The sequence below is a fragment of the Aulonocara sp. 'chitande type north' Nkhata Bay genome, linkage group LG6 (genome assembly GCF_057382095.1).
Source record: "Aulonocara sp. 'chitande type north' Nkhata Bay isolate Kocher_YH1m ecotype deep benthic linkage group LG6, A_spYH_male_GT1.1, whole genome shotgun sequence".
Taxonomy (NCBI): Eukaryota; Metazoa; Chordata; class Actinopteri; order Cichliformes; family Cichlidae; genus Aulonocara; species Aulonocara sp. 'chitande type north' Nkhata Bay.
Genome location: NC_141349.1, coordinates 31,126,816 through 31,154,606, shown reverse-complemented (window position 1 = coordinate 31,154,606; position 27,791 = coordinate 31,126,816). Strand labels below are relative to the sequence as shown.

Genomic DNA, 27,791 nt, shown 5'->3' with positions numbered 1-27,791 from the left:
TATGCAAGCATTTACAAAAGAGCATATATCTATCAATCTCATGTTGGGAGTAAAAGCTTAGTCCTAAAGACAGAAAAAGCCACTGTATGGAAAGATGAATCATTCAGTAAAGCATTACTATTGGTAGCTCTGTTTAATTAGCAGCACTGAAAATCATTCAAATATATGAAATGTGAAGTCTTAGTAATAACCTGCAACATCTTATTATCAGTGGCTCTGTCATGTAATGTTTCCTTGACCAAACCTTAAAACAGGTCAGTGTTGGCATTTCTTCTGCAAATTATTTGTCCTGCATTCTTTTTCATAGGAAAAATCAAATGCCTTAAAGGAAGACACATTCATGCTTGGCAGAAACATCAACTGCTCAGCAACATAAACAGAAGAGAAGATGAGCAATTATCACAAACTGTGAAGGAACCACTGTTGCTCTCTTTCAGGAGAATCTTAAATATGATGCATTTTCATTTCTGTGTAGATGCCCGTGATATTTAAGCATTTCCTTATCTAAACCTTCAAAAGACACAAAAACGGTGCATCTTTGGGAGACTAAAAAGAGTTTTATTTCATTTAAATAAAAAAAAAAAACAGAAGGTGGCAGAAGGTGAGACAAATAGCAACAGTAGGTGTGTAACGCAATAGCCAGGATGTTTTATCTTAAAAGTTTAGTCAGACAGTCTGCTGTGTGAATCATTTTTATGGTATGACAAGATACTTTAATGGCCCTGTCTGTCAATATCATTCAGTCATAGACTGTACTGGAAAACTACCTTATATAAAATAATTAACCATGAAAACTGTATGTGTGTGTGATGTAACCTAGAAAAGAGCTGAACTGTACAATAGGCCTCAGTCAGATCGGCTTAGAGACCAGTCAAAAAAACCCTGCTAACCTCTAGTCACTAAGAAGATATGTGTATTCCCTGACCGACTGGTAAACAAAGAACATTCACCTTAAAAGTAAAAGTTGTGCCTCACTGTTGTAACCAAGATATTTCAAAAGCCACAACTTTTATTTTGAAAGCTCACTACAGCTTGGTAAATAGGGTATGAGTGTTTGTAGACAAGTTGACAACTTCCATGCAAACAACTGCAGCAATCTTCGGGAGACCAAAGCAATTCAAAGGAGGGTTTGGATCTGTCTGCGAACAGTTTCACACTACCAACTTCCACCAACCTCCAGCACTCCCAGAGTACACACTTTACTTGTTTCTAGGAAATACGGGGTAATTAGCAATCGATTTCATGATGACTGGTAGCAACCTTCAGTAACCACTTGCTTGGTAGGACAATACATATTTTTCCTTGGCAACTGGGAAAAATGGTCACTGACTGCGATCTAGGCCTGTATGACTATGGGCTTAAATATGAGCCAATTTGTTAGTCCGACAACGAAAAAAAGCAATTTAAGTGTTAGTGAATATGAAGTAAGTGACCTTTCAATTCTAGAATGGAAAGTTATCCGCTGAGTTAGTGTTCATGCCAGTTACATGATGTCATGCCTCTCCAAAAAACTTCATATGGGTCTTCCAGACATATCCTTCCTCTCCAACAATATATTCGCTGAGGTCACAACAATACTGCACTCCATCATCTCTAATCCTTAGCAATGCGGATTAAACACAGGGATTATACAGTCATACAGACAGTAAACAACAAAGACGACAAGATGCCTGTATGCCTGGAAAAAAAGGCACTCGCACGCACACACACACACACACACACACACACACACACACACACACACACACACACACACACACACACACACACACACACACAAACACACATTCGATTGTTTCTAACCACAGTTATGACAGGAACACCTCTCATAAGTGAATAAACAGCTCCAGAACCTTTTCCCCCCTCACACTGTAGATCCACTATGACTCATTCCTAAAGGCCAACTCCCAAATGCTGACTCATGGTGTGGACGACAACAACAAGCATTTTAATGTCACTTTATGGGTCCATTTGCTTTTCAGAGAGACAGACAAATGCTCTGATTTAACATATTTTAATGGGCACACGATGTGACAGCAGCAATCCATGTAACAAACAGACATGATGGGAAAGTGATAAAATAAAGCTAATTCTATTGTTTTAAATTCAAATCAACTTTATTTGCATAGCAACAAATTATATTATCTCGAGAGCACTACAGTAAGATCAAGCCTTTATATTAGTGTGGAGAGAAGCTTAAACACTAGGGCTGTTCGATATAACGATATATATCGGATGACGATATAAAAACGTCTATCGTTTCATTTTACGCTAACATAAACCTTTCACAATAAAGCTCAAGATCCTGTTGAGACTTTTCAAAATAAACTGAATCACGTGAAAGAGCAGATTATTTACGGATGAGAAGTAAAAAAGAGCTGCCAGGTGCTAAAGAATAAACCTTGGACTCAAACGTTAGAACAGGCTTTTCCCCGCAGCACGCCGTGTAATAAATGCTCACAAAGAAAACGGTGGCTGTTACAACTTATGTCTAAAAATGTATCGTTTCATGCATCTGTTAAAACACTGGACTCCAGCTACATGACGCGCAGCTGAAAACACTTCCCGCAAGTCGAGCTGCCCGAGATTCACAGAATATGTTACATTTTTGTGATTTATATCGTTATCGGGACGATAGAATTCTTATACCGGAATATGAGATTTTGGACATATCGCACAGCCCTACTAAAGACCCTACTGTAATACAGCGAAAACCCCAATAAGCAGACAAGCCCTGTGAGCAAGCGCTTGGCGACAGTAGGAAGGAAAAACTCCCTTTTAACAGGAAGAAACCTCAGACAGGCTCAGCAATGGCTTAGAACCAGGCTCAGTGTGTGTTGATCATCAGTATGAAGACACACTGTAAATGACAACACTGTCCAAGGCTTGTGTAAGATAAATGCTTTCAATCAAAGGGTCACTGTCGATTACTATTTCAGCTACATCACCTATACCAATCATTGTTATATCAACCTTTCCTTAAACAGATATCTTCTTGTGTGTCAAGTAACTCCAAATAATCAGAATCAAAATACTTTAGAAATGTCCTTAGGGATTAACAAAGGGTGCATGGAAGACACCAGAGGCCCAAGCATTACTTCTTGGAACATATTAATAGATACAGAGCTCATCTGCTCAAGTGACCTGTCAAAAAAACAGATCAAACACTCCAAGTTCAAATGCTCTTCTTTTAAAATGCTGGATATAAAAGCCACTTTGCCTTAAGCACCACAAGTGAGTGTGAATAGTTCAGAGAGGTAGAAGTTGCGATGAGAATGGTGATTTCTGCTTGAAAGATTTTTTGGCGGTACCAGGTCTTGCAGTTGTTGCTATAGCAAGAGGGAGACATTAGTATAAGTAATGTTTTTTAAGTTATTTATGAGCACCGTGTCACTGTATGAAAAGTCACAGTTGTTTGTGCTATCCACTTTTTAAAAGTTGTCATAATGGGGCTCAGAAATATGTACCCATTTCTTTTGCATTATGATTTAATTTTGCACCTGCCTGCAGATGAAGTGTGGTTTGCACAGGATCGGGAGCAGCCTCGTCTTATATTTGGACTTACTAAGTATTAAATAGATCATTGTGAATTCCTAATATTCCATTTTTCCAGGTTTGTTGAAATTCCAGAGAGTCCACAATTGTTTTCCCATTTATCTAGAAATCTTATTTTCCAGTCACACTTCAGTCAGAGTTAGATTTTGCTTAATAAACAGACCCAAACACACAACACACGTTTTGAGAAAACCATTCTTTTTTTACATTGGCTTAAAACCACTTAAGTCTCATCTTTTCTTTTTCGCAAATGGATTATAAAACACATCTGTGGCAGGATTAACTTGGTACTTAGATCATCTGTTAACAAATGGAACCTTTTAAAAGGGATTGCATTTTGATTTCCTACAGACAGAAGCAGAATTATCTGTTTATACAGGGTAAAAGCAAACTGCACGTCCATTAATCCTTTCTGTTCTACACTATGTGATAAACACTGAGAACTTTATACCTCTGAAGCCATGCAAGGGGAAGCGGACTCATCCCCAGTCACTGATTTGCAGATCATTAATTTGTGTGTTAATCATTTACTGCAGTCCAATCTTCTCAACATAACATGAAGCTACTTTTTAATTCAAACTCCCAAACTATACTCGTCCGCAGGCTTTAAAAATGTGTTATGAAAGTAAAACTGCTAAAACTTCATTTGACCAAACCAAGCACTTCGATCAAATGTAAGAAAGTCTTCAACATTTAGACTGAAATCTGAACAAATTCAAGATTCATTCCAATAAAAACTTTTATTCAGGAAAAAGTCCTTCTGACAAGAAATGCGTTTTAAAGGCGGATTCATCTTACAATTCATCTCACTGGCCTTCTTATTCCCCTTCAAACACAGACAATCTTTTCAGCATCAGCTGATAAAGTCTGTTTATTGAAGGTGAAGCTTATAGACAGTAACTTTCCACAAGGAAACTGTGCAGGAAGGTTTCCAAAATCAACCAAAATCAACATTTCTGTTTCCCCAAAATGAATGTTCCCAGCTGTCAATTAAATGTTATCAGGCTTGCAAATCCTCAAATCTGAACTTTGAAAATCAAAGAAATGGGCATTAATGCTGTAATTTAGTAATTAACTGTCAACCAACAATAACCTATGAAAGAAAGCTACAACTGGTTCTGATGTCGGCTCGAGACAGAGGTTTCATGCTATGACATTTAAATGTAGAAGCTTTTCAGGGACTTCTAGTTTACAATTTAAGTCTCATCTTCCTTTGTACATTTCTATTTGTGCACAAGATGCAGCTGAAATATATACAGATATATGCACTTGTTTGTCTTGTGGATTTTTCTAGTGTGCTAAACATTCAGTCTCTATATAAACCACTGAAACTGACACAAGCTGTTCTCCTCCATTTACCCCTGAACCAAATTAGAAGTTTTCAAACCTGCCAACAGTATTTGCATTGATCCTTCACTGGATTCGTTCAAAAATGAATAAAATTCAGTGCTCAAGGTAATTATATGGCTTCTCTGGCTCAGCCTATGATACTCAAGTCTGTTATTATAATTCTGAAGTACACAATACAGTCCATGCTGCAGTAGCCAAATACCAGTTAACAATCCTGTGAGGACATATGTTCTTGTCCTCACAGAGGGAGGCTGGCTTGGCGTAACAGACCAACCACATTTGAGTAGAGCCACCAGACTGTGAGGGCTTAGCAGAGGCTCTGACAAATTACACGTCAAAAGAACTAAAAATAAATGCATTATTGCTTCCTTCTGACACTTAAATATTGCTGTAATTTCACATGAACAGAGCACAGAACAGAATCTTTTGCAGACCTAGGACCTAGAACATTTTATTAAACGGGCGATGACACATACAAGGCGCTCTTATTTACTCAAATACTGGAAATAAAAAGGTAAAGCAACCATGATGATCACTTAGGTCTTACAAATACACGATGACTGCTTAGGTATAATAAGAAATAACTAAGAATATTGTGCAACCTGTTTTAGTACTCAATATACCAGCTAGAACAGGGCGATATGACCAAAAATATTTATCACGATACACATTTGAAAATTTGCGATAACGATATAACTGACGATATAATTGACACTAGACAGGATATTTTACAACTCCACAACTTTATTAGTGCAAAAAAAAAAACCCCATCAATGTATTTTCACTTAAACAAGCAGCTGTTTTTTTATGTGCATTAAAGCTATATAAAAATGTAAAAATAATAATATATATATACATATACATATATATATATATACATACATATATATATACATACATACATACATACATACGTATATATATGTATACATACATATGTATGTATACATATACATATGTATATGTATATATACATATGTATATATACATATACATATGTATGTATGTATGTATGTATGTATGTATGTATGTATGTATGTATGTATGTATGTATGTATGTATGTATGTATGTATATACATATATACACATGTATGTATACATACATACATACATATATATACATATACATACACATATACATATATATATACATACACAAATACATATATATACATACATATATACATATATATACATACATATATACATACATATATACATATATATACATACATACATACATACATACATATACATACATACATACATATATAAATTCCTTGCTGACAGTTTAACCAAAAGGCATTTCCAGTGGAAATTGGCCGACATATCCTCAGCATAACCATGTATAATATCCACAAAACTTAAAAAGAGGTTACACGCACACAACATGGTAATATTATGTTGAAGCACAGTGCGTATCACTCCGCGAGGCTCCTGCCTACGATAGCCGTAATGCTCCGACAATCCATCAAGCGGTGCGGCTTCGTAGCTTAGCAAAGTCGTACTAAAACATTTGACAGATTTTCGAGCGCCGTGTACGACATAAAATCGTTTTGAGGTCAGTAAACACAACCAGAATTCATACATAAGGCACACGGGATTATAAGGGGCACTGTCGATTTTCAGAAAAACCAAAGGATTGATATGAAGTGTGCCGTATTTTCCAAACAACACGGTAATAACGACGGCCCGCCAGCATGCTCTACCAAAAATAGTGCTTTGTTGTGTATCTGACGGACGAAAGCTAAACCAGTTCCACACCACTGAAGTTGCAGCATTTTTACAAACCAGTTCTGGTTCATCTGTTTCATTCAACGATCTGCGTTCGCACTTCTCATTCTCCGTCGCCGCCATGCTTTTTCCACCATGTACGTATGAAAACAAAAGGCACTGCGCATGTGCGTTTTACCCATATTCTATCGCGATATTTCATTTTCTTATCGTTGCCCAACATTATACCAGTATTACCGTGAACGGTATGATATGGCCCAGCCCTAATACCAGCAATATACCACTGACTAGGTCACTGTTGTGTCTTCTGTTTCGCTCATTTGCTTCCCAAGCTCTGCCATCGTGGGCCGCAGCTGATGACAGTTGTCCCTATTCAATGAGCAGAGGATACAGCAAGCAGAAAACTGCTTTATGTACCACTTTGCTGAGCAGGCTGAGAGACAACATGGAGAGGCAGTTAATATATTATATAAGGCAACAATAATTTTTAACATAGGGTATTTGGCATGTCTTTCATCTGCAGATGAACACCACAGATGTGGCACTGTTTAGCATGCATGTATCTCCTGTCCAGCGCACATGCACGCACACAGCCCACCAACACCACCGCTGCAAATCCCAATGCTAAACGCTGCAATGTATCAGAAACAGCCGATGGGTCTTGGTAATAGCTGGAAGCAAACAGACAAAGTGCCTCATCCAAAACAAGCATTGAATTGTTATGCTTTACAAAGCTGTTCTATTATATTCACTCAATGTTTTTTGCATTCTTGACATTTTCACTGTTGAAAAACATCTCTGTTGTAACGAGAGGGATCTTTGTGCAAGGAAGATTAAAACAAAAAAAATCCTCACTGGTTTGCCAGCCTGCATAATTATCCTTAAAGTGAGAGTCGCACATCTGTTACTGCATCACTACCCCTTCCATTTCCCTTGCCTTTTGTTCTTCATACCAACCCTTCTAGAGCTCTTCCATTAGATAATGCCATTATCACAACAAAACTCATGGCAATTAAATGCAGATTATGCTGTAATTCAGAGCCTGGTGCATTAGTCTGTTCTCCATCATGGAGCTATCTAATACTCTTCTAATGCATTGTGGTAGTAATGTCCTACTCTAATCCTTGGTAATGCTCAGTGCTGCACCTCCCCATGGATTAACCAAACCCTCTCAGTTTTAAAAGCATTCTGATCCGTAACCAAAGTGGCGTGAACCTCTGGAAGGTACACCTTTTATTAAGTTGAATCCATGTCACTGAGAAAATCTGTATTATTCTAATGTGAGTTATTCACCAAGTTGCAGTTCAAAGGAGGTGCGTTCAGGTCAGCTAGAGTTGAAACAGTTCATTGCTGTTGCTCGGTGTCATTATGAGCGGCTGTGGTTGAACAGCATGACATAAAAACCAAGTCTATTTAGCAACCTGTTGTTATTAATACAACAAAACTTGTGCTGAGTTGAAACCTGCTGTGGTCTTTAACCGTCCACAGTTTCAATTGAAAGAAAATTAGAAGGTCAGACAGTCTGATGATGTCAAAAGTATGTACGTGTTACTCTTTATGTCCTAATAATATTTTATTAATCTGAGCCTGCATTAATTTGAGAGATGACACATCTTATTGTCTTTAAGGACAAAATTAAGATCACACCTATCTGAATTTATTGCTGAGATGAATATTTTGAGCAGTAGTGCAACTTTAATGCTTCACTTAATGGTGATAAGAGAGGACCGCAACTAAATCTAATCCAAAATTCAAATATAAACGTATTTATGAGAACACTCTTCATCAATCTATACTCTCTATCAACCTAAACTAACACAATTAAAACTAATTTGCCAAATGATCTTCCAGCGAAGAGGAAATCACGAATACTACAATTATCTTAGCTTCTGTGAAATTTGTCCTACATTTTGTAAATTAGAGTCTCTTAAAATCTGTTTTAGTTAACAATTGGTGTGTGTGTGTGTGTGTGTGTGTGTGTGTGTGTGTGTGTGTGTGTGTGTGTGTGTGTGTGTGTGTTTCTTCCATAGTAGCACTTCACATCAAGTTTTAATATTTCATGTTTGGAAATAGTGAAACGAAAGGGAAGGCATACTTTGCGTCATCTTTTTTTAAAAAGTCTAGATTAGAGAAATTGTTCGGAATGACATCACAGAATGTTTGCAAGGAAACATCAAAAGCCATAATGACGATGGTTAAGAGCCACTTAGCCAGAACCATTAGCAAAAGCCTTGTGATGATCGTTGTGCTCGACTCACAAAGCTATGTGGATGAAGCGTATTAACGCAATGACCGGAAGTCTACCAGTTGTTAATAAAAGCTTAACAGCCATTAGTGACTGCAATGTAACATCCTCATGGTCCAGTAGCACACTGGACTTACTAGGTATAGTTCCAGTATGAGGTCATGATACAAGTTTACACTGCATTTCACTAAAGTACAGTGAAGGAACAAATGATTTTTCTGATCTACATATGCATATGTAATTGGATTATTATATATCACTGCGTCAAGTAAACTCACTTAAAATGCAATGCCTCTTTAGGTGGAACAAGTGAAACTGAAAGTATGCTGGCCTGGATGAAGCCATTCCAGGCAAGCTTGTAATGCATATCTTTTCATACCACAGTTATGTCCATTTGCTCATGTATTTCCCTATGGACAGTTAGAGGAGTTTACACCCAATGGAAACGTGCACTCATGCACTCCTCCAAAATCCCAACTGCAGGGTTGAGTTTCGCTTCAGCTCTTTATACATTATAACTTCGCCCTTCTCTGCAGATGGCTGACGGACCATCAACAGCACAAGCGAGAGTGACCCACAGACCAGTTGTACCGCACAGTTTGCACACTGCTTCCACTGACAACAGACGCTCTCTGCAGGTAGACGGGCCACCCAAGGACTGCCAGCGAACTGTGACCACACCCTAACTGCTGAACCATAATTTCACCACAAGTAGGATAGAATGAGCACGACTGTCTTTGCTGGTTCATTTAAGAATCTCATCTCTGTGAAGACATAATACAGGCATACACCGTTTATTCAAATATCCTGTTGCATGATGACTTTTTAATAACAGCCCTTCCTTTATTTATTTCTGTTGCATCCTTTAATATTGCAACAGAAAACAATTTTTTCTTCTGGGTGTTTCCAAGTTGCTTCAATTTTTGACTTTCATCAAAACTTGTAAGGATGATTTTAACTTCGAAGGATAAGTATATAATGTCTCAGCTTTACGTTTAGTGACCCATACGAGTAAAATAAAAAGCCAGAATAGTAGAAAAATCAAAAATAACAAATGATACAATATGTGACATGTAAGAATAAATTATGGAGGAACAATAAAACAGCTACAGACCAAGCAACGTGCTCTTGAAGTGGATTAAGTTGAAAGCCATCACTCACCACATTCAGGAAGCAGATGCTGGCATACAGGCCTACATGACTCTTAACTTAAACCCAAACTGAATGTGCGTGCAAATAATTTCAGGCATCTGGTGATGACTGAGAAGATAGTGCCCAACAAAATTTGTCATCATTGGGATTATTCAGTATTCTGTAATCCATGGGTGAATTCAGTGCAAAGGATTGCAGCGATCTGGTGGTTTTGCTATGTTGTGCAGGGGAAGGGTAGTCGAAAAGCATGGAATCCTGCTAAATCAAGGAAAATAAATGACAGAGTCATAATGTCTCATTCACAATCTCCCCCAGGATATGCCAAAGGAAGCTGTTGTTTAAAATCTGTCTGTGCGACTGATTTATTAAGCCTCCATCCTGCTTGCAGTTACTCACTGTTGCATAAGGCTCTGGAGATGTGAGTTTCTTTTTTTTTTCACCAACTCAGTAAATAACAATAAAGCAAAGATGCAAAACCTGGCAGAAAAAATAACAGAGTGACTGACAAGCCCACAAACTGTGCTGCAAAATGCATTACAGCTCCGTGTCTCTGCTGCCATCGAGATCAAACTCCGAAGACAAAAGAAGGCGGGAAGATTATAGACTCACAGTCCTAAAATCAAATGTTTCTCCATCATAGTGAGAGGAAAAATGTGAGAGGCTTTACCCACATTGACTCCTTATATTTACACACTGGACTTTCCATATACACACACACCACACCCATTACAAGAAAACAGGAAATCGCTGTTTGTGATTGAATATGTGATATTTTTACAAATGAGCCAGACCTGAAGGCATTCCTTTCTCAGTTGGTCATATTGGAATAATCAATTACCTTTCACAATTTTTCTTATTTATTTTCAAAAGAAAGAGCATTTTCTATTTCAATTTCTTCATTCCCTTATGTCAAACTATGCTTTTGAAGCTGATGGAACGAATTCTATCGGTTAAACTGTAAATTCTTCCCAACTTGCAGTTATAGATCGGCAAAGAAATTAAAACCAGCCCTGATCAATAACCCCTAAGAGTGCCTGGACCTTAGATGTTGACCCCCGAAGATCAGTAGCCTTTGATGTAAAGCAACACACTAAAACTGAGGGTTTTATTTAACTGCAGAAGCCAACTGTGCTAAATGGCAAGGCAGATGATTCAGCTTAAAGTACTGCAGCCTGCAGAGGCCTACTTTGTGTACAGACAGATGTGGGATTTGTGACTTGTTGATATTACAGCATTGATTCAGAAGGACCGAGAAGGACTGTTCCCTGCTGCTCACATCCAGCCTAAAAGTTAATCCCAGTAAGCAGGCACACTTCCTACGAGCAAATGACAGAGCAACAGGTGGTCTCATTCACAAATATAAACGGTCTGTCTGAGTGTTTCATTCAAGTAAAAGCTACAGTTAAGCTCCCATTAAGCACCTATGATACAATTATACCCCTCAGAACTGTCGACCATCTGAAAGTGGCTTTAATCATCTAAATGGACCATTACTTAAGCCATCAGAGGTCTGTTTAATAGGTCAAACTACCGCATAGTGTTGCACTCTCAAAGTATGGATGGATACACTGGATTCGTGCACATTTACTGTTTACATCACTGATGACGAAGGCAGCGAGAGCAACATGCTACAGTGAACACAATACCAGCATCAGTAAATGAAGTCCTTCCAGGAAAGCAAAAAGGGAGTCGTAGTCCTTATTTGTAATGTATAATGGAGTGTAGCTTTCATTGCATGATCTCATAAAATTCAGAGGACGGTAAGTGCAGAAATATTCTCAGTGTCTTCTATGGTGGATTGCTTCATGCACGATTGCAAAGCAGAGAGTTAAAAATAACACAATTCTGTATTAATTATGGGAACCCTTGTGTTTTTCTTATAATAAACTGAGTCACATGTTTAACGGCTGTTTTTGCAGCTGTCACAAGTTGCACATTACCAAAGACAAGTCTCATAAAACTAGCAATAAATATCAATTATATCCAGCCAAATGAGGGACTCACTCTACAGCTGAGATTCTGAGACTTTGGCTCACCATGCGGTATCTGCATGCTCTCAACTTGAGTCCATTTACGACTGAGCTGCCAAACGCTTCCTCTTGTACGAGATCGAGGTGCCCGAGCAAACAGAGCAGACGCAGTAACACAAAGGTGCTGGCAGTCCATTCTTTTACCTAACTCTACATGGGCATACAAACAAATGTCCGACCATGCAGCAGTACAGACAAACTGAGGCTCAAGGCCAAGTCTGACTCACTCGGTGTTCTAAAGATTGAGTTCGTGCCACTTTTATGAAAATTCATTCAGATTTTTTCTTGCCTAAAACAAAAGCTGAGCAATGTTGATTCTGTTGTAGGCGAGGGCAGATACACTTTTGACAGTTTCAGCTACAAAATGTGTTACTTGCCCCAACATGTGAAATATTATTATTCCAAAGCAACATGAACTACTATAAAGAGCAAATGATCAAGCAGATAAGCTACAATGATTGCGGGTGATGGCAGGTTTTACCAAATTTTATTATTTTTATCCATCATGCACAGTACTCATGTACAGAGCTCAACATGGCAGGGCTCAAAAACACTAGTGGCCTCGACCCTCAGAAAAAAAAAAATCACTAAAATCAAACACCCACCCACAATAGATTGCACAAATACATTTACCCACACTTTTTAACCACACTTTAATCAATTATACTCATGGCTAACATTGCCTCCACCAGGCACTGAGCAGCCACCCAAGTGCCCGGAAGACATAACCACACCAACCACCAAAATGCTCAACAATCAATAAACATTCAAGAGATCTCATGCAAGTTTATGCTTCCTAATGTGAAAACATTTTTAAGTGCAGAGTACTGAATAAAGTGCAACTGTGCCCAGAAAAGTGTTGGCTATTACCTAAAATAAAATACAATTTACTGCTTTAGTTGCTGAACCAATAACAAAACACCTCATCATTACAACGACATTTTCTGTTACGGATTACAGACATAGCACAATCACAGAACTGACATCACTGATGATCAAAGCTTAGTTAGTGTTACGTTCCCCTGAGGGGTCTAGGCGGTGAGGGGGAAGTAACAAAAAGTGACCGGGTTAGAAAAAGGAGTCAAGGAGGCAAAAGGGTTAAATCAAAGAGTTTTATTAAAGTAGCTCAACTAAAAAAGACGGACAAGCCGCTATCACCATTTAAGAAAACAAACAAAACTCAGGCGTGGTCAATAAAGTAAAACGTAAGCCAAAAAGAAAGAGAGCAGCTCACTAGCTGCAAACCACAATAACACAGCTCATTAGCTGTAACCACTCACAAACACACTCAGCTCACTAGCTGTAACCACACTCATGGCACTCTGGCCCAGAGCTCACCTTTCCCTGGGCTTAAATACTTTTAATTACTGATGTGAGTCAGCTGTGTAACAGGGAAAGGTGGCACCTCAGGCAGAAGAGGTGGTGGGACACGCCCACACAGGCACCTTCAGGAGGAGGCCCTGCTAGGGCCGTAACAGTTAGTATTAGAGGTTGACAGTTAGGGCTAATGGCAGAAAGGTACCTATTCAAATCCAGGATCTGACTCAACATGCAAGAGCACATAACCAGAAAGTCAGCAAAGCTCTGCTATGCCTCGCAGCCATAGCTTCATTCCCAGGTGAACTCTCTCATGACGTAAGCGTGACAGCAGGAACATGGACGTCATCCCACCTGCAATTGCTCAGTCGGTCCCCTTCCTGCCCTCAAATCCCCTTATCAAACTGTGGGACAGATTTGGGCTACATAATGGGCACCAGCATGCAATCAGGAACTGAACAGGGGCCTATTATCTCATGACATGCAGGTGTCAGAGGATGCATTTCTCTCTGTTTAGGAGCTATCCTGTCCAGAAATGATGAGCATTGTTGCAGCAACGTGTACACAAAAATCTCCATGAAAGCCAGGAAGGGAACCTAATCCACTTCAGAGTTGTGAAACACTGCCGCAAGGGAACAACAATCATCAAAACGGTATTTAAAACACTGACATTTTTGACTGAACATCAATGTTGACTTTAAAAGCAATATTTATAATAAATCCGTATTGTAAGCACTGGGATTAACATATTCCAACACAGTCCCTACAGGATGACAAATCTGACAAACATTACCTTATTCAGCACCAAACACATTAGAACTATGCAGCACAACACAGCATTTCCCCCAAATGCATAATGGGAATTAAGGTGATAAATAATGCAGGCTGTCATGATGGATTAGTCTAAAAGGAAACGTAAGGTGAGGTGAGAGGCTTTCAGGGAAATCTAAATTACCCAAACATTCACAAGCCAGCAGCTCCACTTGACCATTTAGAGCATCACTAAAACTGTATTCAATTCTGTCTTAAAGACAAATATATAGTGTGTATATCTGAAGCGCCCTTTATTCACATTTAAGCTTCTCCAATACACTTGCTAAGGTTTTTCAACACTGAATTCGACTTATCCCATTATTCAAAACATTTCTAATAGACAGGCGGGCATTTGACTAAAAGGTTTACATGACCGCAGACTTTAATCAAGATCCTCTGGGTTTCTCACAATTTGATAAGATGCTGTAAATGTGATTTATTGATTTATAAGCTTCTGACACAATGAGCACAGTGTAAAATGCTATTAACTTTGTGCACATTGTGACTTTTTCTCTTTGGCGCAGGTATTGGGTTAAGTGTCCATTTCATGGGTAAATTACAGTTTTTGGAGCACTACACCAGAGCAAATTTTCCCTTGGTTTAATACCCCTCTCCATAGGCTCACGGTAGGCAAATACCTCTTGAAACTGACACAATCAAACCATAAATTAAGCATTAGACATCTGGGACAGGTTCCAGCCTCTCTGTAGCCCTGAATTGGAGGTGCAGTTAAGAAGACAGATGATGGACTTAGGTACATAGCGTTAACTTTAATTTAACACCTTATTTTTACTGCCTGCTGCTCCTGTTTGTCCAGCACATTGCCTGTGATTCCAGCAAAGGCTGGAATGACTGCAGGGAGCAAGACCAAAAAGTGTGGCTTTTACATATTTTCTTGGGAGTTACATGCATCTGAGTGTTTTCATCGCTTTTTATTTTTCATATGCCACTAGCTGCAACCAGTGCAATGATGTCATGCCCAGGATTGTATTTTCTCGTGTTTGACATGAGTGATTGCATCTGTTGACTTTCTTCCAAAATGAGGGTTAATTCGGTACCTCATTGACTCCAGTCGAATTTCAATTGAAGCAACGGAGCAGACAACTTAAATCACCGTGACATGATCTTACAAGAAAAGGTTTTCAGCCTTTTACACATGAGTCGAGCATGACTCCTCCTGGGTAATTACTGGAATTTCTTATCATGGCAACTGTCAAAAAAGAAATATCACTCCCTGCATCCCTCGACATGCACCAGGTTAAATTATACAGATATCATTCCTTATGTTGGACCTCTTGGCCTCATCAGTATTGGTGAAGGGATTTTACTGGTTGATACCAAGTGGCAACTGCTGAAAAATAAACTTAACAAGGAGATGTGCAAAAAAACTGCAAGAGCTCACTCGATGCTGGCTCCACAAGCAAGTCGATCCTCATAGATCCCCATGTTAACATGTCCAACCTTACAGGGTCAAAAAGCATGTTTGCATCAAAATGGTTTTGGTCTCTGTGGATTTTTCCCCCCTTCATAAGAACTCTGTGGAAGGTTTGATTGTTTAACTCAATTTGTGTACTGTTGGTGCTCCAAGCTTTCATCCAAACATAGGTCGAAAAAGCTAACCTGCACTGAGTTGCATTAAGTCTTTTAAATACAGTCTACGGTTGATATTGCGCTTGTTTTATCGAGATACATGCATCCTATTCGCAAGTGGCTCTGGTCAAAAGCCAGATCTGCAGCTAATAGTGTAGATTTAAGATCTGGAACTTTTAACAGAATGCATTTTGTCTACTTTTGTATATTTTTACATTTTTGATTAATCTAAGTATAGACACCACACAAAACAATAAAACATATTTCATATGATTCACGTCTTTGCTCTGCATCCAGCAAATTAAGACTACATCTGCTACAGCTTAGCAGATGTAGTCTTTCATTTGTTGAAGCTTACCAATTTACTGCACTGTCTCCCTCCTTTCTAGTTATTTTTAACCATAATTGATCGACTAGTGTGGCTCAGTCTTACACAGGTTTAAGTACTCGCTTGTAGGTTCTTATAGCATATAATGATTCTTATGCATATAATGATTCTCATGCATATAATGATTCTTATGCATAAGTTTAATACGGAAGATCTGTAATCAGTCATCTGCCTGCTTGGCTGTTCACTGCATCACTACCACTTTCCCACGCTGTCTGTTTCAACACTGACATCGTTACTGTAGTCCAATCATCTGCTCGCCCGCCCTCTTTGAGCCAATCAGCCTCCACTCTGCATTCATTCTGTGCTCTCCATCATTCTCCCTTTCAAAATCTCATTCCTGCAACACACCACCTTGCCATCTCCACCTCACCAAGGCACCTAGAGCTCCATCCAAGCCTCACTCTTCATGTTCACCACCACCAACATCTAGATTCCAGGGAGACCTGTCCTAAATCCTATCACAGCTGGAAGTTCGTTCTGCCATGACGGGTCATTGACGTTTAATTGCCTCATAATTAACAGATTAATTTCTCAGTCTCACGTTCAGTTCTTCCAAATGATCTCTCCTTATTGAACTGTTTGTGAATTCTCTAACAGATAGAAATAATCAACAACTTGAAACTATTCAAAATAATAAATCTCCTGTAATGAAGGAACATTTGTGCTTGTGTTTGTTTTATTTTGAGCAAACACGCAGAAACTGAAAAAGAAAAAAGAAAAAAAAAACAAAACACACTGCCACAATGACCCAAGTTTGCATAAGAACAATATCCTGAGTGAAATCATTAGGTTGATAACATCTGCACAACATGTGTGCATTCCTAGTTAAAGCCCTTATGTAATCCAAAAAGATATCAAAAGAACAAGCATCCTATAAACAGATCCAATGCTTTGCATAGCACTGTATATCTTCAGGGGACCAAGGAACAACTCTAAATATAGCCAAACCTGAACTCTGCCCTTTCCCTCTGCATCTCATAGACAGATGCACACACACACACACACACACATATGCCACGCTGCCTCTGCTCTGCTCTGCTCTGCTCTGCTCAAAGGATCTCTGAATCTTGTATTTTTCTCTATCTCTAACTCTGGGCCAAAATAGTATCAAGGTTGCAGTTAGGACATCCTATTCCTGACAGCACAAACGTGCAGTGTATCAAACAAACACCCTTCAATAACCAGAAACTGAATATTTCCCCTGTTTGCCAGGAGGAGATAAAAGAAATGGATATGCGAGAGTGCGTTTGTGCTGAAAGAAATGAAGAAAGGCAGTGTCCTTAAAGGAGAAACCCCAGGGCCTGGGTCAGGACACAGGGTGAAATATAGGGCAGCTTTGTGACAGAGGGCAAACAGAGAAACCAGCAAACGGGTAGAAAGACGAGAGACGACGAGAAAGAAACAAAGAAAGCTGGCGGTGTTTTGCTACAGATAATTCATCAAAGCTGTAAGCAATTGATCTGCCTCTTTGTTCTAAGTATACCGCTGCTTTAGAGGACAGGAAAAAATCAGAGAGATGAAGGTGCAAACAAAGGCACGACCACTATGGCAGCGGAGATAAAGCAACAGATGTTGCAGAGTGGTCTGTGTGTCCAAAGCCCTGACTGAAACTGATGCTACATAAGAAACTCGACACCACGAGGGTTTCGTGGCTCATCATCATCAGGACCAAAATGATCTTCAGATCTTTAATGGTTAGAATTAGAAAATAATGCCCGCGCTCTGTGTTTTTCTTTCTATCTTGCTCCATATTTATTAGCTTTTTTTTTTAGATTAAAAAAAAAAGGTGCTTGGGGAAAACTGGAGGAGAAAACTGCAATAACTACTAATTTTGTCATTAAAATTATTAATTTATTTTTCCATGCCCACAATCTGAAGAGGCACTTACCAGGAGGTCCATGGATTAGTATTTCAAGGGACACTCAGTGAGGATTTTAAACCCTTGGTAATTTCTACTCATTGCTTTTACAAGACTAAATTATTATAATTGCATTGCATTTAAGAGACCAAGCTGAGCACAGTGCTCGCAAAAAAATAAGCTGTTTCACTTCTGCATATTAAATAAATGACTGGTGTGGATTTTTAGAGATTATATTATATTTGTAATATCTTGTGCCTCTGGCTTCACTATTATACAGCAGACATCCCTGTTTTTAAAATCATTTAGCTGCAAAGAGCATTACTCACCTAGGCATGCATTAGTGTTCAGACCACCTGAGGTTAAGATTGTAATAAACTCTCATACCATTCATGAAAAAAGATGGAGTTTATTACAGGCCCCCCTGGAGAAGTAAAAGCACGAGCCAATGCATTCCTCTCACTACGAAGCCCTAATCTGCCACTCAACAGAAATGGCACCCTTAAATGCTGGCTTCCTGCTCTTAATGCCTGTGCTTTTATGTCCATGTTGGACAATTTGCGATCATTAGCCAACGCTTGCAGTATATAATCGAAAGTGTTGGCTACCCAGCAATATATAATGAATCCGAGAGAAGGGTTTAAATAAGTTATCTGCACACACTCTGCCTTTTCTTTTGAACACTGACACTAATACTGATGCTGGAATCTCTGTACTAAATGATATAGGAGCAGAAAACAACTAAGAAATGTGCTGTTTGAGCAGCTGAGCATAAGAATACATGCACCAAGCATCCTGAAAGGAGCCCGTGGACTTTCCACGGACTGTCAACACCTTATTAGGATGACGCTGGGTGTGGACAAGGATATTCTAAATAAACAGTGAGCAGCCCAAGACTAACAAAGTGACTGCACATCAACGCAGTTACAGAAATGAAGACGTTTGCAAACTTTATGATCTTTCTTTATCTATCAAAGCGAGATCCAACACTTCACCATCAAAGAAGCAACAAGGCTGATTAACGTAATCCCTGCAATAAGTAATCTCATTTTATAAATGCACGTATGGCTGCGCGTTGTGCACTGCTTCCTCTTAGGAATGTGGGTTTCTCTGCAACAGGCATGTCAAACTCATTCTACACTGTGGGCCACATACACATACACATGACTTTAAAACAATGAAAATACAGTGAAAAAAATCAAAGTCTATCCCCCTCCTTTATATTTTCCAAAGGTGTCCAGTGGGCCAGACTGGAGTCCTCTGCTGGCCAATTCTGGCCCCAGGGCCATATGTTTAACACCCCTGCTCTACAACAGCACACCAGAGGGTGATTCCCGTAGTGCAATACCGAGCCTGGCTTAAAATTGAATTGTATAATAAAAAAAAAAAGCCGACCTCACAGGTCATCTTCAAGAAACCATTATGTGAGAACATATCCATCAGCTGCCTCAGCACTCCAGAAATCATCTGCATTACGACCAGTGTGGGAAGATGAAAACAAGACAGCCATCACTACATCACAGGAATACCCTGCGTGAATAACAAGGAGACCTCCTAGTTTTCAGTTAATCTTTCTTTTTCGCTCTGCCTTCTACTCAACCGACGTTTTAGTTGTTGCTCAGCTGTAGCTTCAAACAGCCCTGTTTATATTAAAGCCAGTACAGACAGGAAGTTTACGCGTATTATTCAATTGATTTTGCATTTGCTGCCATTTTACACAAAGGCCAGGAAAGAACATCAATTTTTGAGCACATGTTTTTGAGATCTGAGTAACAATTTCCTGCTTCATATCTGTCAAAGCGGACAAAACCAAGCATTAGCAGCACTAGATGGACTCAAAAGCTTGTTATTAATAAAAATCTAAAATAGGATCGATACTGTGAGACTGTTATGGCTTTGTGTTTCGGCTTACACTGGCAGGGAGTAATGGCCTTATAATTCCATCGACACCTTCCTTTGAAATCTCCACTAGAGGCAGAACTTTGAAATGGCACTGTTTGATTTCATAAAGTGTCACACAGGTGCCCTTGAAGAAAGCACCTGTTCCCCAAATACTTAGGAGGATTTTTCTACAGCTCAGTATAACTAAGCAAAATAGCAAACCATCAGATTAAACCTTGGCAAATCAAGAGGTGAAAATAATAAATCCTGAAAATAATCCTCCAAAAAAACCTCAAGTTTCAAGATTTCCAGAGACAGTGTGAGGTTAACAAGGTCTGAACAGTAAATGAGCTGAGTGACACGAGTACGAACGGCCTGACTGCATTACAGCGTCGTCTAAATAGTGATTTGAGCTGCGCTGCTGCACAACGACAGCAGGCCAGGAGCTTGAAATAAGACTCCGCAGGAAAAGTAGCCAGAAGATGACAGACAGATTGTTCACAATGCAGATACCATCTAGAAAGGTGGTTACTGATAGGCTTGTTTGTTTCCACAACATTAACTTTCCTTCAGTATTTTATTTCAAGTGTCACATTGAGAGATCTGATTTTTCTTCTTTACACATGTGACCACAGACATTTGTGTTCAAAATAAACTGTGTTGTTTTGTATGAAGTCAAACATGTTAATAGCTTCCCTTGAGTATTATTTCCACACGCTGAAGTTTAACATGTGGCATCATTAGGACGAATTAACAAACAGACACTCACTGGATAGTTCGCACTCTGCAACTGTAGTAGTCGTCGACCCCTTTCTGAACTCAGAGGTGCTTTAATTCTTCATGGCACAGATTCAACAAGGTGCTGGAAAACATTCTTCATATATTTTGGCCCATACTCACATGATTACATCACAAAGCCGCTGCAAATTTGCCAGCTGCACATCCATGATGGCAACCTGCCACATGCCAAGGGTGCTCTGATGTTCTGAGATGTTCTGAGTGACGACTACGGAGGATCGTTTGTTGTGCTCAAAGCAACTGATCAGACTAGGCAACGTTTTTCCAAACTTCTATTGCTCAATTTTGGTGAATTTCCTCAGTTTCCTGTTGTTAGCTGATGGGAGTGGCACCTGCTGTGTTTGTCTACAGCTGTACCAAAACTACTAGATTCAACATGCTGTACATTCAGAGATACTCTTCTGCATACCTTGATTGTAAAGAGTGATTATGTGAGTTACTATCGCTGTCCGTTCAGCAGTCTGGGCATTTTTCTTTGACTTCAGATATCAACAAGGAATTTGCACCCAGAGATTTGACACTCAGTGGATGTTTTCTCTCTTTCGGACCATCTGGAGATGGTTGTGCAGGAAAATCTCAGCAGATCAGCAGTTTCTGACACCAATAAGCACAAAACATTCAAAGTCACTTAAATCACCCTTTTTCCCATTTTGATGCTCAATTTAAACTTTAGCAGATCATCCTGACCACAACTACACAGCTAGGTGCACTGAGTTGCTGCCATGCGATTGGTTGATTAGACGTTGGCTTTCAGAATCAGTTGAACGGGGCCCCAGTTTAGCTCAGTGGGTGAGTAGGCGACCATATGCCACATGACCAGAGTGCAGCAGCCTGGGTTTGAGACTGACCTGCTGCCATTTGCTGTGTGTCTTCCCCTTTTTCCTGCCTATCTTAACTGCTCCACTCTTGAAGAGGTACACCTTATAAACTGTCCAGTGAGTGTATACTAATAGTAAACCTGCCAATTATTTTTGTACCTAATAAATTTATCAATAAAAAGCACAATTCCAAAGCCCAAGCTGGGATGCTCATTAATCATTATTGTAAACGGCTTTTGCAGTAATCAAATTGATTCATGTATATTTGTCAGTGTTTAGTTCAGAGACACCAACTGACCAAACTGTTATGAGCTCTATCTTTTAATCTTAAAATGTTAAAAAAAAAAAAGGAATACATGCAAAAATAAACATATTCACTGAGCTTAAATATATGACGCAAAATCTCAACACATAAACTACACTTGATGATGTAATACAGTGGAGCCCGGCCTATTCTTAGCAAAGGGACATTTACTCAGTTGAAAATTAAATGTCACTCTTGTTATAGAAATGCCACTCTCCAGTTCATCATTTTGTCATCTTCAAGTAGTCAGCGAGAGGCTCGCTGCCCCTGCTGGAGGACTTGACCCCCATTTTACAGAAGCTTAAGTTTAATATTTGATGGCTAAGCAGATGTTAGAAAGTAGGGACCTTTCTCTCTTTGACTGGCTGCAGCGTAACCAATCACCTCCGTCTTGATGAGACGGACTCATAATTTATTTAAAAGGTCCACACTTGGATTTATGATAGAATAACAAAGGTGCGGCCAGTGTTGAGCGGGGAAGAGAAAAGCTGCAGCGCATCATTTGTGCTCGTGTTTCGTGAGTGTACGCGATGGCCTTCCACCCCTGAGTTTATCATTGCCTGCATCAGAAGCTGCGACAGTAACAATGAGGCAGGAGGAAAATGGCAACTTGCTGTGAAAGCAGAGGAGGGGGCTCGCGGACACGCTGACGATAATGTCAGGTTATGCAAAAACATGTTAGGCTATCAACACTCTGACACCTTAGAGTGACTCATTACCGAGCCTGTTCTCAAGTAGGAGCAAAGCTTGAGAACAGGCAACATCTCACTTGTGTGAGAGGCGATCACATAGAAGAGTGGGTGTGAGGTTGCTGGCAGCCGTGCCCACGGGTCAAACATGGTTTTCCATGTAGACACGGGCTAATACGCATGTTCCTATGCGCAAACGTTAACCAGACATACCATACGCCCTTAACGGCACTATGAACCATCTACATTTATAAGATGAGCTGTGATTCACTTAAAACCCCTGTGTGTCTCATTCTCCCTGACACTCTCAGGAGAGTAGTCTATGAATCATTGAGATTAAACACTCAATGTGACAAAGTGTTTATCTTTAAGTTTCCCACTGAAAGAGCGTCTTCTGTCTCCGTGAACGACGCACATCCTGCAGTTAGTTCATGAATAGTTGGTGGTTTTGATGCAGTAATTTAGCAATGCAACAACAAAGGCTGCACAGACAAAAACTGCAACCAAGCAAATGCATCAGCAAAGCAACGCAGACAAAATCCACCTGCGCTGCATCTCGGTCGCAGACACCGATTATAAATTAGCACCGTGCGATATCGAAAACAACATGTGATGTGTTGTTTTCATTTTTTGAACAAAAAAATCAATCTAAAAAAAAGCTGATAAAGGCATCTACCTATATCTAGTCTAAAGCCTCTGTTTTATTTGAACCATCCTTTCTCGAATGCTAAGGTTTTACAATTGTTTCAACACAACAAACACTGGAGAAGAAGCCCTTCTGAGCCTCAGACTAGAAGACTGACATTATTACTCCCTTCTTCAGGAATGAGGCTATTTTCTCCTCCAACACCACTCTCTCTGTGGCAGTGGGGGGAGCGCAGTACGGAGAACGCCATTAAAACATGAAAGCTCATGGCACGACTGTAATGGAAACCCTTCCTCAGTGTTTTGTCTAATCTGGGCGGGAGAAGGCAGCAGAGATACACACACTCTGGTTAGTGATCTGTCAGTGGGAGAGCAAGGAGGGCCCACAGCCCCGGCCCTCTCACTGCTGCGAGGTGGCCTAAGTGTAAAAAGACAGAGTCTGACCTGCTAGGACGATTCGCTCACTTCTCCAACCAGATCTCGTTGGACATCATCTGTCCTGCTACCCGGGCAATTACAGCCAAACTAATGCTTTGGCAAGTCCACAGATTTTCCAAATTAGATGAGGAATTCAGAGACTATGTGCTTGCTAAAGCTAAAAACAGCAGTTAACAAGAAAACTGTCCACATTTTTCCCACTTTGCATCTCCTCCCTATCCCTGTCCACTCTCTTTCACTTTCTGTTTCCCTAACCTGCTTTACACGTCATTGTTTAGATTCTGTTTTAAGATAGCACATTTACTGCTCAGCACACTTTGTTTACTCCAATTTCCCTACTTCTGATTAGGGCTGCCACGATTAGTCGACTAGTCACGATTACGTCATAGTCGATGCGTCGTTTGAAGCTTTGTAAGATCACAAAAGACGCAGGAATAAGTAGCAGGATTTAAGAGTGTAATAACGGACTGAAACAGAAGATGGCAGCACTGCATGTACAAGGATGCCAGCTGCCGTTAAACCCCGAAGAAGAAGAAGCTGTGTCCCAGAATTCATAGCGCAGCCCAGCTCAGTTTCCAACAATGGCGGCAGCTAGTTAGTTTTAATATTACTCTTATTATTCGTTCTGGGTCACAAAATAAACGTTTAACATATTTCAGGCGAGAATGTAGCTGTGTAAACCTCAAATATCTGCTCAGCTTATCAAGACACCACATATTTTCAAAAGCGCTCCGACGTTGTCGGAGACGTCTGTTACCCACTAGCTCGATAGCTAGCCGGGGGCTAGGCTAACTAGAGCCGTGAGAACACCGGACTCCCGGCTAATAGTTTTCAAACCCACCGTCGTCTTTCTCTCTCAGGTTAAACATGACATATGAGTCACTTAGATAACTTAAAATGTTATTGTTTGGCTTTTTTTAGTATTTTATTTGTTCCTGAGTAAATCGGTTTGGCTGAGACTAAAGTTATAGTTTTTACACAGCTGAATAAACGTCAAGCAGACAGCTGATTATCAGAAGTGTGAGATGCTCGAGAATTTACTCCGGTGTCCTGTTATATTTTAGATAGCAAGGAGATTATTAAACTTCACCGAAACAATCTGCAAATTTCAATAAAATTGAATAAACTATCATCTTGTCTTTATTTTTAGTTAGCACATACCTGAAACACTTAAAGCTGTAAGCTAATGATAGTTATATAAGAGCAGATGCTGCTGGTGCAATAAGCTGTACGTTTTACGTCCAGTGGATGATGATCTGATTAGTTGACTAATCGCAAAAATAATCGGTGACTAGTCGACTATCAAAATAATCGTTTGTGGCAGCCCTACTTCTGATAAGCCTGTTTTTATAGGATGAAGTTTCATTTAACTTGATAATAATAAGTCTTTAAATGTCACACCAAACTTCAGTCATTACTTTGATTACTTTAAACTCGACGGATACACCTGGTGCCACAGGTATCAAAAGCATGGCTATCAAACAGCAAAACACTGCTTTTATCTAAAGCTTCCAAATATATAAAACAGCAGAATAAGCAGTAATTGCATTCACAGGCATTCAGTCATTTTCTCTTGTAGTTGCACGTATGAGATGGAGCTAGTGCAGCAAAATGCATGGAAAAGTGACAAAAATGTATCAACCCTAAATGTGATGATTCGAGAAACAGCATCAGAATAAATTAATTGCAGACTTGACAGACAAAGAACACCATTTTTTTTCTACAGAATGACAAAATAGTCCTAAATCAAAGTTTAACATGTACATGTCTCTCTTACACACACATTTTAATTGAAGGCCTCACACATGAATAAGTTTTGCTTTTTACCTTGGCACTGGAATCCTTGTTTTCCAAACCCCCTGTGAAAAGAAAGAAGGACGGATTGAACAGTTGCTCGTGCTCACACTCTTTCAAACACGTGTGCACAGTAAATCCATTCATTCACCTGCACACACACGTACTGTACACGCATTCATTCAATCCAGGGACCCACGTGTCTCATGTTTTCCATGACTATTAAGGAAGAGCATTGCACAGTTCTTGGCATTTCATGTTTTCCTGAAAGCATTCATTGCCTATTAAGAAGTATTTCTCTGTCTATGGTGTGGATAAGCTTGAGTGACCTTGAGGAGCCCTGACCTCAACCCAATCCAGCACCTTTCAAACAAACTGAAAGGCCAACTGCAACTGAACTGAGGCTCTTGTGGCTGAATTGGAGTGAATCACAGTCCTCTAGAATCACGCCGGTGTAATGGTTAGGTGTGCAGATCCTTTGTGCCCATACTGAGTTTGTTCTTCTGCTGACATGTTCTGTGGTTAATCACAATGTCATTACAGAAATCCTCATCAATCAAAGCCCTCACAGGGAAGCTTTGACCTCATAAAGAAAAGCAACAAGCTGTTTGCCTTAATAATTATGGTTATGGGGAGCTTGTGCTTTGCACTAAGGAGTGGCGCTTGGTTGAACATAGGTCATTGTGTAAAGCTGTCAGTGCTATACTAGCTTTACACAGAAAAAAAGGTCTTGGAAGACACACCCACTAACAAGAGAGGAGCAGTTTAACTCTGCAAAGCTGTCTGCAAGTTTCCTCCTCTTACATTTAAGATACGGCATAAAATGTGAAAACGAACGCTTTTTAGGACAGTAACATAATGCAATTAAAGACCTGCTGCACAGACTGGAACCGCCTAGTGTATATAGATGGAATCAGACAATTTACAGCATTTGGAAACTTGTGTTTCGTCATGTTATCCAAATGCATTTCTCCTCATGAGCCACAAATTAAGAAAACACAAATGCAACAGAGAGATAATAATCTGTGCCTCTACACCAGTGTGTTTCAGCAAAACAGGACATGCATAAATCAGTCTACGTAGAGTAGATGAAGTGCTTTTCCATACTGGCTCACTCTGGCAATTAATTGCAGATCTCAGAACCAGCGTTTGAGCTGCTTCAAGTTAAAAAAAATCCCTAGCAGCTTAAAATTGAAAATTCGAACAGGCCAACTACAGTGGGTGCCAGGAAGGGGGAACCTGTTACTCATCAGAGCACTTCAAACAGGTCCAGTCTTGGCTGGTACAGCAGCAATGGGAAGCTTTTGGCACAGTTTTCATTGAAGTTGTTTCTGCCTTGCAGGAATGTGCTGCAGCTTTGACGTTGTCCTCACAGAGGTTTACTGGGACCAAAAAGACGCTTTAACTACGTTTCTTATTAAGAACTCTCCCAGTTGGAAGGTTAACAGATTAATACAGAAAATGCAACATTAGTAGACAACACAAACATGAAAATGCGAGAGGTCTGACAATAATACAACAGACTGGGATCCTTGGAGAAGCTTGGAGCTGCTAGGAAGGGTTATGACGACGTTAGTGCTCCTGCGCTGACTCTCCACTAGTAGGAAAGTCTTTAGGAGGTGCATGGATCGCAGGATTATGAAGGGAAAAGTTAGCCTGTAGTTGTGTTACATCATCGAGCAGAGTGTAGGCTCTCGACTGAAGTTATCCAATATGCAACAGGCTGCAGTCAGGCAGGGGGTGGAGGTGGGTAACGGAAGAGCTTACCAGATGAAGTCCGTGCAGTGGCTGCAGAAAGTCGGCTGCTTGAAGAACCTGGCTATGAATTTATGGTTCTTGACCTCGTGGACGTTCTTTTGCCTCAGGGCACCTTTCCGAGCAAACCTATTTGCGACGTCCGCGGTGGACGACTCGTTCAAACTTACATCAGCCATGTCCCCCTAAAAACGAAAAGATACAATGCAACAGCTTTGCGTTGTTGTCTCGGGGTGGTTTTCAGTCCGTTCAGACGCGCAGCCCTCAATGTCGCGGCGGAAGAGTGCGGAGCGGCGGTCTTCACCGGAGACACTGTACTTACAGTCAGTGAGGGCTTTCCCTGCCTGTCGACACCACTGGGTTGCTCCACTGACAGAGGTGCACGCGGACAGGCTAGCTACATTGAGAAGGACTGCTTCCTTTCTGTCCCTTCAAAATAAAAGCCCTTTCGCTCCCTCTCTCTTTCTCTCTCTCTCTTAATTAGAGTGCGTGTGTAAGAGGTTGTTTGCTATATCCTAACACATACCTTAAAAACCAAAATAAAAACTACTACCTGCAGCATGCAGAAAATCCAATCTAACATAACTGCTCATGCAACCTTTTCAGAGTTAGATCTCAGGAGTGGACTACCGA

At 40.0% G+C, this 27,791-nt stretch overlaps 1 protein-coding gene across 3 annotated transcripts in view; it reads right to left on the bottom strand.

Moving 5' to 3' along the window:
• prkcaa (protein kinase C, alpha, a) overlaps positions 1–27,530 on the bottom strand; it is a 145,241-nt gene extending 117,711 nt beyond the window's left edge. For 2 of the 3 annotated variants that reach the window (XM_086296305.1, XM_086296304.1), the window contains exons 1-2: positions 27,171–27,530; positions 25,437–25,468 (exon numbers count right to left, since the gene is read on the bottom strand). In XM_086296305.1, the coding sequence (XP_086152431.1) occupies positions 25,437–25,468; positions 27,171–27,337 (199 nt within the window). In that variant the 5' untranslated portion in view covers positions 27,338–27,530. The remainder of the gene's footprint in view (positions 1–25,436; positions 25,469–27,170) is intronic. The other variant, XM_086296302.1, reaches the window with a different exon arrangement.
• Positions 27,531–27,791: the final 261 nt, after the last annotated feature.